The following is a 12,815-nucleotide window of genomic DNA, read 5'->3' on the forward strand; positions in this document are numbered from 1 at the left end:
GGCAGCGGTGATGGGTACCAGCAGCCAAACGTTGATTCTGGACAAAATGAAAGGTTTTTATTGTCATATCTCACTCCGTTTAAAATTGAGAGAATTAAGATTAGGAGGGAAAGATGGCTCCAGATTTGAGAGTGTGTGCCAGGAGTTACCCTGAGGCTTAGAGAGAGCTTTGTGGCTGTATTCCCTGGAGCATTAGATGATGGTTTGGATACTCACTGTCACTAGTAATGCCATCCAGAGGAAGGGAAACAGCCAGCGATGGCACTGCAGAAGTATTTGGTACCCAATAGTACTTTCACCCTTATTGTTCTTTGCATTGATGGTTCTTTATAACATTTTACAGAGAGAAGCATTTGGTAAATCATTTCCAAGCACGAGACAGAATCAAGTCTCTTGTTTTCCAGTTCTGTCCTATTTCTGCAGCTCTCATTTGCCTACTAGCTAGAAGTGTTTGTGTGTTGTCACCAGAGCAGGTATATTTAGTTCAGTCTCCTGTGCAACATAGGCCAATCTTGCATGTCCCGGTGGAAAATGGCCAGATACTATATCAAGGACAATGTGAGTGCAGGTTTTATCTGTGAGGGTGGGGGATTTTTTTTCCTAATACAATGAATATCTGCTTGGGGTGAACATGAAGGGTTTTATCCTCTTCATGTAATTTTATGCTCTCTTATATAACACTCCCTCTTTAGTCGTACCGGATATCAGCACAATGGGAGCTATCATGAACCAATTTTGCAATACCCATTTGTATTAGAGCATATAAACTTGTCAATGAAGAGCACAGTGCATTAAGGGAACCATCACATGCTGTGAAAAGTATTCTATTGAGTAGCAGCAATCCACTCTTCATTAATCTGCTCTGCCTCAGATTCAGCTCTTCCGCTGAGACACTGCAGTGTCCTGTTGCTAAGCTAAGCACAACACAGCAAACCGACGCTCTTTTATAAAGTATAATTCTGATGGCGTCTGCTTTTATGCCAACATCAAAAGAGAATCTTCCGACCAAGCTAAGCAAGGCTTCAGGAGAGGTGCCTTTTCAAGTAGGGAGGGAGATGTCTGCACAAGCCCAGGGTTTTTTCCACTGTCCTGTGAAGAATCCTGCTGTGGCCAGTTAAAGGGAACAGCGTGCCGTTCAGAGCACTTTGGTGTGACACAGTTTTAGATTATTCCAGGATTTTGGATCGGAACCACTCTGAAATGGATAAATTTCTTTTTCACACTGAGAAGAGCTTGATACTGAGCACAGTGAGCACAGGTTTTAGTACTTTGAGGTCTCTAAAGAACTCCAGCCTCAGTTCTGGGCACTGAATATTAGCAAACCAAACCCTGAATTTATCCATAAATCTGGCTAATTGTAGCTATGAGAGTTTTTTAGCCTCCAGGCGCTTAAGCTATTTTTACCTAACAGATTTTGCTGGAAAGAGGGAAGGAACGGTGCAGACGAGATAGTGAGACAAGGAGTTGAGTGTTAAAGCAAGAGGCTGGTCTGCGCCGACGCAAGGAGCGTGTTGGCCTCCAAGCGCTCGGCTGGGTGTCTGCGTCGCGCTCCTCTCCCGCTGCTGTCACCAGGGACCTTGCCCGGGAGCTGGTTAGAAAGAAGCCGCTGCCCGCGGGGCTCTTGGAGCTGCGGCCAGCGCACGTTTGTGGCACTCCAGCTTCCATCCCGGCTGCCGCAGGGGACAGGAGAGCTTCTCCAGCACCTGCACGTTCAGGGGAGCATTATTTTTTCCCCATTGTTTACATTATGTTTTCTTCAATGGGGCATCCTAAATCTGACTGTTACTTTACTCCAATTTACATACAACCTGTCAGCTGCCCGTGCGCGAGGGCAGCGGGGCCAAGGGTGAGGTGTCCTGGCTGCTCGGGAGATGGTTTCCATGTGGATGGGAGGCAGCGCTTAGTGCAAACAGGCAGCTCTTCCAGGCTAGGACATACTGGCATCCACGACATCCAAGAAGTCAGAACTCTGGAAAAAGTACTTTTCTACAAGCTGAAGTGATTCAGCCTGACCTGATTCGTTTCCCTGCTGTGCTGATCTGGTGTCTTGCCTGGCATTTGGAAGCTCCTAATATTATTCTCCTGCTGAAGTCCTACGGTATGAATGCTGATGACTCCTTTTCCCTATTGACAGCAGGGCTCCGGGTTTGACTGATGGATTGATTCGTTATCCATCTGCTGCAATTTGAGCCACAGATCCGTGATCCTTCCTGTGCCAATATCGTTGGTGCGAGGTGCCTGCACACCTCTTTCTGGGGGCTTGACACTGGCAGTGGCAGCTCCTTTCATCTCAGCATTTCTGAAAGGGTTATGGGCTCATTTTCTTCACTTGCTGAAAGAACTGATAGCCCAGCCCCTTGCTTTTTCTTTCTAAGTTCTTACAGCTTTTTTTCCTTTTTCATCCTTTTGTTTTTTTTTCCTTATTTTGCATTGCATTTATTATTCTTGCCATATTGTATAATCTTTTGGTCTTGTTGGCTAGTTTTAGCCAAATTTGATGAAAGGGGAGATGTCTGACATGTTAAATCCCATAAAGAGAGACAGCCCCAACCTGCAAGTGCTGCAGCTTGTGTTCAGTGGCAGCAGGAGCCTGGCAATGCAGCACAGAAACCTCCTCCTCATCAGAGCCCATCGAGTTGTTCCCTTCGAGATCTTGGTGAGGTCCTTGCACATGAGCAGCACACAAGGCTCCTGCAGGAAGCAAGGTGATTTTTACCAGTTATTTTTATGCACCTGCAGCTTCTGATTTGCTTCATGGACTAATGGGCTGCACAATTTGAGTTTAAAAGCAGCTTAATTTGAAATGTATTTCAGTGCTGAAAAAGAGACTGATTTTTAATCCGAGAAATTTGAAATGATTTCTTTTACCTATTATTTATTTTGTTGTTTCTTTTACAGAGAATTGAAAAAAAAAACATTTGCAGGGACATTTTGTGCCACAGTAAATTTCAGAGCAGAGTAAAGGTTTAGTCACAGTCACAAATCCTTTAAAACACGCTTAAAATGAGGCTGTAGAGCTGCAGTTAGAGAGCTCTCCAGGGCTCTGCTGCCGGAGCCGTTGTGTGCAGAGGGCTGGGGGTCTGGGGAGCCAGTTCCACTCATGCTCCCCCGGTGCTGACTCGGGCACGGTGATGTTTTGGCAGTTTCTTAGTTTGACTTTTGCAAAGGCAAGGATATAAATCTACAGTAGATAAACAAAAAGCTTAAAACATTTGGTATTCACTGCATCTCAACAAATTTTCAAGCCAAAACGGGTTGCACCTATTTTCAATCAACCTGTACTGCTGGTAAGAATAATAAACATTTGAAAACATAGCCGTTTCCTTCCTTTCTTCCATTTTATAGTTCCCAGAGGAACAGCAGAGCTAAAAGAGCAGTGAGCTGCACAAATACTTGATGGGGGGGCACTGGTTATCAGCAAGGGGCACCAGGCTGGGCACAGACCAAGGGGCAGACACTTTCTCTGATGCTGATCTGCAGGTTTCTGTGCTTGCTCTGGAAGCAGCTGATGCTGCTTTGGCAGAGCTGGGATGCAGAGCGAAACAGCCCTCGGGTCTGTGTTGTTAATCATTACTTTTAAATGAAATAACTTGGTCCTGGCGCCTGCGAAGAGGCAGTGAGCAGCACATGAGGAACGAGGAGCAGCTGCAGCACTTGTGCTGGCACCGCGGGCGCGAGGCCGCGCAAACAGCCCTGCGGAGCCCGGGCAATGCGAGCCGGGCGCAGGGATCCCTGCATGGAGGAAGCCACGGGAATATGGAGGGGGTTTTGTGTCATGGGGTGTTGCTTTAGCTGGCCAGCTTCGTGTGACCGTGGTTCTGATCTAGGCGCCTGCCTTGCTTTTCTTACCAAAAGCTGTTGCTGGGTTTTTTTTGTTGTTTTTCAAAGGCAGAATTATTTTCCAGGGAGTAAGTGTTGCTAATTGCATTTAAATTCTAGTGTGGAGATCGCCTAGCTTGGAGGCTTTTGCAAAACCTTGAAGTACTTACTATTCTGTGTCAGTAGGCGTGAAGGATGCTTTTAGTAATCCATTACTCCCTCCTTGCTCATTTAGCAGTGCAGGAACCTCGGGCACATGGTGGGGAGAGGAGCGGGGTTGGCTCCGGAGCCGGGGTGCTGCGGAAACACTGCTGAGGAGCCCCGTCCCTCTTGTGCCTTCCCCACAGGTGTGTTCTTCACCTTCCACACCTTCCACCTGGAGAACGGCCACGACTACCTGCTCATCACCGAGAACAGCAGCTTCGCTCAGCCCCTCAAGCAGCTCACGGGCTCCCGGCTGCCGGCCCCGTTCAGCGCGGGGCTGTTCGGGAACTTCTCCGCTCAAATCCGCTTCATCTCAGACTTCTCCATGTCCTACGAGGGCTTCAACATCACCTTTTCTGGTAAGATAGAGTGGACAAAGATTTCATTTTTGCATTTCCTTCCCACATCAATGCAGGTCTCGGAAACCCTTTTCTGTCGATACAGTGCATGGGATTGAGGTTGCTCTCTACACCCCAGTAATCACCCTAGTAAAGTGCTCTGCGTTAAACCGTTGTCCCAAGAAATGCTCTCTTTAGAGGCTCCATACTGACAGGAGTAGCGATTTTGTTTGCCTTAAGTCCCAGCAGATGACCAAAAGCTGAAAGTATTTGTTCCTCAAATACCCCTTCTAACTACAAGTATTTTTAAATGTTGCCATTGGTATTGCACTCATTCTTTGAGTGCTTCCTTCTGTTTGTTAATTTTTCTTGGACTTGGGATCTCTGGCAGTCCAGCAGGAATGAACATGACTCTGTAATAACATTTTTCTTGTCTATCAGCCAAGGACTGAAACCACTGGAATTAAATACCACTACAAAGGTGTTTATTGCCCTCTCCCCTCTCACCTGCTCACCTTTTTTTTTTTTTTTTTCTCTGTTTATGGACACAGTTCCATTTCCTCAGGGTATGTCATGCCTCTTCTGTCTACATTTGTCCCTCCTGTTTATCAGAGGAATGTGTCTGCAGTAGGTACAGCATTTTCAGTGCCATCACGGGAGGCTGTGACAGATGGGATCTTTTGGAATGCAGCTTTGAGCAATCTGGACTCCTTGGATAAAGGAGCAAAGCAGAGCTGGTCACTCCTGTTGTCCGTCTGGTCTCCTTGTTTCTTTTCCTCTTGGTTCAGTGCCCCACTTGGATGCCAGCAGCCGCTTGGCAAACTGCTCTGGAGGGCATCAAGGCTGGCAGGGTTTTCTTAGTGCAGTTGTTGGGCCTCGTGCTGCATCCTGCCCCATCCCACAGGTGCTGCCCCCTTCCCTGCCGGCTCTGCAGGGCTGGGAGCAGGAGCAGGGAGGGGAATCGCTCACACATCTTGAAGCAAGAATAGAGCCGAGGTCTCTAAGGTTCAGTCCTGTCCTGACTAAACTAAGCCACTTCCCCTGCTGGCTCCAACTGTTTCTTACTACAAAAAATACTGGTTTCTTCTCATGAAATTCCAGATTCTCTGAATTTGCCAGTGAAGAGTTGCTGTGAGCACGGTACAATTAGAGAGATTCGTATAATGGCACATTTGCGATGCAAAATAGATAGCACACTTGCGAATAAACACTTTACTTGTATAATCTCTGCCTGAAGAGTGCAAGGTGTTTAATCATGTCCTTTAACCTGAATTCCTACAAATGACTGCCAAAGTGTTTGCCTGTGCACACATTTCAGAAAATGTAATCGTTATTGCCTGAGGACCCCAATAAACTGTTCAGTAAAACAGGCAGCTAACAAACAAAAACTTAACCACGGCCTTGCTCTTCTTTCCTGTGTCTAACCTGCCTTGTCCTGAGGGCAAGAGCTGCAAATTCTGCCTGCTGGTGTGGAAGGGAAAGGACCGTTCTTCATTGCGAGCGCGATGCTGATGTGCTGCCGTCTTCAACGGACAGAGCTGTTGCCATAGATGCAGATAAAACCTTCTGCTGTGCTCAGAGGACTGGCTTCAGATGCCTTTGTTCTGGCCTCTGAAGTCGGAGATTCACATTGACACCCTACGGAAACTGGTCGGACAATTTTTTGTTCACTTAGATTTTGATGGGGAAAATGGCCTTTTGCCTTTAAAAAAAAAATACTGAACTATAAATTATTTTCAATGTCTTTTAGGGACTACTTTCATTTTTTGAGAGAAGAAAATGGAAGTCAGTTACGTTCTCAGTTTCCTGCTGATACATGTGTATATACTTTGTACTTGGCAGTTCTGTTGTTTTCCAAAAGCTAACCCTCAAAAGAGGTTTCCTTCAAAATATTTTGGGGCCAAAGATATTTGGCCAATAGCCATAATGCTACATGACCTTTCGTTAGCAGCTTAAATGTTCTCCTGCATTCCCTAAGCAGGGTGCTCTGTGCATTCATTTTCAGGATTAGTAATGTAGAGGCAGCAGAAATCCCACTCGGATCAATCCGTCTTCATTTGACTGTAGCAGGCAGCAGACCTGTTAGTGTACTGAAGGGGGCTCTTTTTATGACAATTTTAAAAGCAAAGTCCAATATAAGGAGCTAAATAATATATTCTTGCCTCCCCAAGGCATGTTTTTCTCTTTTTCTCGTTTTATTTCCTTTTTCCCTTTTTGAGTTGCAGAATGCATGGCAGCTTAGTCACCTGTCAGGATTCACCCTGCACAGCTGGGTGAATTTAATTGCTTTCTAATATCGTTAGCACCAGGCTCAGAGGACAGGATGACAAATTTTTGTTGCATTTTGTCACCACTGATGTCACTCTCTTTATTTGTCCACCAACGGTGTCAAAAATGGGATGTGTTGTGTTTTGCTTTGGTTTAAATCCGGATCGTGGTGACACCCGAGTGCTGTGTTCTCAGAGCGCGAAGCGGCTGGCCTGGCCGGCTGGAGCGGGAGGCACCTCCTGGGCCGGAGCTGGAGCTGGGCTGTGCCCGGAGCCCAGCGCAGCCTCCTCGGGCCTGGGCCCTCGCTGGTGCCCGGAGCGCGCGGTGTCCCCGGGCTCAGCACACCCCGCTTGTCCCCGCAGAGTACGAGCTGGAGCCGTGCGACGAGCCGGAGGTGCCGGCCTACAGCATCCGCAAGGGGCTGCACTTCGGCGTGGGCGACGTCCTCGCCTTCTCCTGCTTCCCGGGGTACCGGCTGGAGGGCGCCGCGCGCATCACCTGCCTGGGCGGGAGACGGCGTGTGTGGAGTTCGCCTCTGCCAAGGTGTGTTGGTAGGTGGTCACGTGCTTTCATTTTGCTTGGTGGATGCTTAGCTGTGCCGGACCGGGCAGGCGGGCAGGGCGGGGGAGAGGGAGCCGTCCCGAGCCCCCGGAATCGCCCACGCTGGAGAACCCCCAGCTGTGCGAGACCTCGCGTCCCTCCGGGGCCACTGTCTGTAAAGAGTGTTTCAGGGCTATCCTTCCCTTGAGACAGAATGCTTTAAAACCTAATGGTCTGGATGCAAAAGCTGCCTCTGGATGGGCAGTCCTGAGCGATGCAAACGTGGCTTTGATGGAGATGGCTCTGGGAAGCGGAGCCTCAGGCCTGTTCTTCCCCCTCCAGGAGTTTCTTGCTGAGATCTTTTACATCCTGTCCCCAAACCATTGCAGGTCCTCTTTGCAGCCACTCCAGCAGTTATTTATACTAAAAAGGAATTCAAGAAATAGAGGAGAGGAAAAGGTCATCTGCAAGAGCAAGCATGTTTCTGCCTCTTGTTCCTGATGCAGATGGGCTATAGGCAGTTTTGTCTGGCCAGGGTCTGCAGAACATCCTCCTCCTCCCACAAAATACTCTGCAAGCGTAACAGTCACTGCAAAAGGGCAAAAGCAGTAACATACTACAGCAGGAGAGGAGGAAGGATATTGCCAATGCCTCAGGTCTTTGCAAAAGCAAGATGGAATGTGTTTTTATATTTGTTGTGTAGTTTAGTTACTAGGGAAATAGGGCTGTTGGGTTGCTTATCCAGACCACCAGGAAGGATTAATTCAAACCAAATTCCCTACCTTTTTGCACTCCAGCAAACCCTGCCAGGAGGATGCTGCTCGGTGGTGGTGGTGACCTTTGCGGGCTCTTTTAAAGACGACATCGCAGCAAGAGCTGCGCAGCATTCTCAGTCTGCTGAGCTTTGCTTTTGAGTCCTGTCATACTGACTGCATTTCCTGGCGCTGTTTAATGCCTAGGTCAGAGGGTCACATCATCCTGCTGTGACAAGTGGTCTCTGCAGGGCATGAACAATAATCACAATGCAGAGGAAGCTAATCAGAGGAGTAGGAATCAAAAAGAACTGTAACACAGCTTTAAATTTGATGTTCAGAAATCATCACTAAGCAGGCGCGATGGCTTCCGTTTGCCCAGCTCTGCTGCATTGGGTTTTGAATTAGCATTTGTGGCGATGTGCGCAAAGCCCCGGTGACAGGGTGACAGCCGTGCCAGCACGCGCGCCCAGCCCTCTGCTAGCCCTGCTGGAAAGGGTACAGCGGGAGTTTGAGACTTGCCCGTGAGAATCAAGGGAGATTTAGTTGTTTTTGCCAGACAAGCCTGGCACTTTGTATTCGGTTCCTGCCCTCGAGATGGAACTAGAGAGAACCAGGAGAGCGTTGGCTGCTTTGGCCAGCCTCTCTCCAGGATAGCAGTCGTTCCCTCCTTCGTCCCGCATCCTCAGCGGTGATGCCCGCGGCATCCTGCTCGGATAACCCGCGCACTAAGGGGGCAGTCCAGCTTTCTGGGCGTGCTGGGGGAGCAGCAGGGAATGACCCCTGACGTGCTTCCACTCTGCCCGTGTGCTGCTCTGCCTTCCTGCGCCTTCAGCGAGGGGCTGGCGGATGCCTTGCTGAGCTGCACCATCTCTCCCTCCATCACAGCAACTTGGAGCGCAAGGGGCTCGGTGGGCTGGAGTGGGCACGTTGGAGCGGCGCTCCGCAGTTGTGCATGCAGAGCACCAGCACTCAAAGGAATGGGAAGCCACTGCTTTACAGCTGAAAATCTTTCAGAGTAAATAGGCCGAGAAAATGACAACTCTGTGATTTGCTCATGTGGGAGCTAATCAGGGAGTAATGGGAAATCCTAAACGCACGGTCAATGTGCATGGGGTTGCTGTGGGATTAGATGTGTAGGTAGCCAACAGGCTGCGATAGCCCGAGCTGAAACCAGGCGCTCGGACGAGACAGCAGCTGCTGGCGAGGGCTGCCCCTGCGCGGGGAATCCTGCGGGTGCCCTGCTGCCATTTTGCGAGTGGGCCCTCAAGCTTTTGCATCTTCCTTGCGGTAGCGGCAGGTGAGACACAATTTCCATGTTGTTCTGCGAGCGCTGGTCCAGCTCTGTGCTGTCGCTCCAGCTCCGCCTGTTGTACTCGGATGTGCTGGAGTTCCTCTTCGTAGCGTTGCGTAGTGAACACATATCCATGGCAATCCAATTATACTCACAGTGCCGCGATCTCATCGGAGAGAGACTGTGTCCTTAAAAGCTTCCAGTCAAAATATGTAAAATTGTGAGAAGTTACAGGGTGGTTGCTGCTGGTTTTTTTGAGAGTGTTAAGCCCAGATCTCCTGACACCCAAGATAGGTCAGAACTCCAAAGCTATCTTCCTCCTCCAGCTCTAAAGAGGATCATTCTGCCAAGTTTTTGAGTCACACAAATCTTCTAAATTCAAATTTGGCTCAAAATCAAATACTGTTGATTCATACAACTTAGTGTAGAAAAGGAAGCAGAAATGTTGAAGGCACAAAGAAGCCTCCCTAGAAGAAAGTGATGGAAAAGCAACAGACGGCAGGGCAGAAAAAGGACTCTCTTCTTTCACAATGAATAAAATCATTGCAGGTTCTGTCCTGTCAGTAGTTCCAGGGAAGGGGGAAACAGCTGCAGTAACAATAACTGCCCCGGGCGTTCGTGGATCCCACCCCAGGGGCTCCTGCTCTGCTCCAGCCCCTTGGTTTGAACAATAAAGGTCAGTTTCATTCTGTGGCCCCATTGTGGGCCTTTGAGTGACATTTTGGGAGGAAACAAGGTGTGCAAGTTGGGACTAGCTTTGGAACGTGGGATGCAGAGGTTCTCATCTTCTCTCCATTTCTAGTGGAAATGGCTGTTAGCTGCAAAGCTGGGAATGAAAAGAAAGAAGAGTAAGGGAAAGGGGTCCTTTAAAATGCTGACAAATGGTGAATTGAAGAGCTGAGGGCAAAATAAACAAAAAAGGAAATGTCAAGTTCTGCCCTCTTCACTTTCAGGAAATTATTCTGAGGATTTTTTTTTTCCCCCACATTCCCAGAGTGCTTCATCATTTGTAATTACGTGCGGATTGCAGTGAGCACACCTTGCTGCACAAAGAGCTCTTGCACTTGCAGCACTCTGCACAGCACTGATTGCTGGTAACAGTGTTGACTGTTAAATGAAAAGCTTTGTGAGTTTTATATACCACATTGAATATAAAACTTGTGTATGTGTAGGTGAGCTGTGTCTGAACATCGTGGCAGAAGGCTTTGCCACATTTCAATCTAATAATGTTTTTAAATTCTGCGTCTGGTTCGTGAATCAGGAAGGAACGTGAGCACATGCCCCCTTTTAAGCAGATGGGGGCTTTCCCTGGGCCTCAGAATGTATTTCTGAATTGAGATCCAAGATAGCATTTGGGAATGCCAACTTTGTGCGACTTAGTTTCATTGTCTGTACAGTGAGAGGGTATTAATCCCTTTTCCAAAGGACGAAAGGTTTGATGGTAGTAATAATGCTAGTAAATACTATTTTATTTACTAGCTGCGCTTGGAAATAGATCCATGGATGTGGTAGCAGATGGGTATAGAAAGGAGTGAGCTTCTGTGACTATTTTGGAGGAATTACCTGCATGTGCTGTGTGACTAGACTGTGCATGTGGTCATTAAAATATGTCTTTCTGTCATTTGTATAGCCGAATGTGGTTCATCTGTAACTGGAACTCAAGGTGTTCTGCTGTCTCCCAACTACCCAATAAATTACAACAACAACCATGAATGCATCTACTCCATCCAGACCCAGCCAGGAAAGGGGATCCAGCTAAAAGCCAGGACTTTTGAATTGGAGGCAGGAGATTTCCTCAAGGTAATCCTTCTCTCTTTGGCAACGAAGTGTAGTGCTGCTGAGAAACAAAAGCAAGATGCACAAGGGAAGTGATGTTCTAAAACTGCAGCAGAGTTGGCTGTGGGTAACCTCTGGAAGATGCCAGCCAGGCGCAGTCAGTGCTGAGTTTAGTGCTGGGTTTGGCAATATGGGTATGTTGTAATATTAGGAATTGGATTGACATCCTCAAAATGTCCTCCTTGCAGCAGCGACTGGTTATGGCAGCCACTTCTGGATCATTTAATGCCTGATGTGCAGCATTTTTGAAGACAGCAGCAAGGTTCCCATGGACCAGGCAAGGCAGTGGAGCTAGAACAGTAACTTTGTGCATCCCCTGTGAGTCTGGAGCAGGGTTCAAGTGATGATGGTAGATATGTGAAACAGTATTTTTAAGCCTGCGGACACCATAGCTTTTATCACTGCTGTGCGTTAGTTTGCTGTGCTTGAAGATGTACTCTGTAATCTCAGGGAATCAGCTCCTCTGAACCTCACTAACTCAAGCTGGTCTTTGGCAGCTGCACCAAGACAACAGGCACCGTCCTCTCTGGGTCAGCTCAGCTGTTAGGCTGAGACTTCAGCCTGCTAATGACTGGGTTAAAAAAAAAAAAAATACGTAGCCTTTAGAAATGTAGTTATCTTGGCCATATCACTGCCACCTCTGCTGTGAATTCCTTACTGAGATGGAAGGAGGGCTTGGCTCTTTGTTATATATTTTGCAGTGATGTTTGTTTATGTTATTGAGCATCTTCTGAACTCAGCAAAGGTAATGGAAAGAGCCCCTGTGGAAAAAAGAGGTTATTTTTGTGGTAAAGCAAAATAACTTTGCACGCAAGTAGTAGGGAAAGACAGGCTCTAATCCAGTATCTTTGGACACTGCACAGAGTAACAGAAATTCTACAATTCAAAGTGCATAGAAATACCCGTGAACTTCAGAAGAATAACATCATTTTAGAGATTTGCTAGAGCACCAGGCAGCCCTCCCTTGCAGCTAAAATTCTGTTCTTATCTACCCTGTCGTACAGTGGGAACAGTTAACACATGAGGAAGCATGAGGTTCTTAGCATTATTTCTGTGTTTCTAAGAACCACGGATGATTTGCCCCCAAAAAGGGATTATTTAAATGCAGAACTCCAGACTCAAGCTCTTCAGCATTCCCATGCTTGGTCTTAGATTAATCTGCATTTACAAGTTTCAGATCCTATATAGGAGGAGACAAATCCGGGCTGAATTCTATTAACCACAAAGAAATGTCTTTTGTAGGAGGCATTATTACAAGATGCATGTTGCTATGCTAAGCCATCTTCCCAGAAAACATCTCTGTCCTTATTTTAGTGCTGTATTTCTGCACTGTGTAATCCACATATTTTCAACTCAGAATCACTGGAAAGAGAGCTTTCCAGCTAATGCAAAGAGTACACTAGTTATGAAAGAATTGATGTTTTCTCAACAGTGTTGTCAGCAACTTCTTACATATTCCCAAAGAAAGTAGCTATCAATTTCCACTGGTGAGAAGTTGTCCTTTATTCTGGTAGAGAATCATTCTATCTGCAAGATTTTGTTTGTTTTTAACAATATTGGAGGCAAGACGCATTTGTGAGACTTTCCAGAAGGAATTGTTTTTCCCTGTTTTCCCTGTAGCTGTGCTGCACCTTAGAATAGAGAAACTTGTTCAGAAAACACAGTGGTGAGTGCAGTATAAGCAGAAGTATGAGGAGAAATACTCGTGTCTCCTCCAGGATATGAATCCTGTTCCTCAAACAAGCAGCACCAGAAAATGTTGCA

The 12,815-nt window shown here is 47.2% G+C and overlaps 1 protein-coding gene across 1 annotated transcript in view; it reads left to right on the plus strand.

The window, feature by feature from the left end:
- CSMD2 (CUB and Sushi multiple domains 2) overlaps positions 1 to 12,815 on the plus strand; it is a 240,890-nt gene that overhangs the window by 144,969 nt on the left and 83,106 nt on the right. The window contains 3 exon segments of the mRNA XM_088531067.1: positions 4,167 to 4,382; positions 6,992 to 7,180; positions 10,846 to 11,015. Coding sequence (XP_088387193.1) covers positions 4,167 to 4,382; positions 6,992 to 7,180; positions 10,846 to 11,015 — 575 coding nt within the window.

Source organism: Tinamus guttatus, unplaced genomic scaffold (assembly GCF_059628265.1).
Source record: "Tinamus guttatus ecotype Peru unplaced genomic scaffold, ASM5962826v1 Tinamus_guttatus_pri_ptg000397l, whole genome shotgun sequence".
In the NCBI taxonomy this organism is placed as follows: domain Eukaryota; kingdom Metazoa; phylum Chordata; class Aves; order Tinamiformes; family Tinamidae; genus Tinamus; species Tinamus guttatus.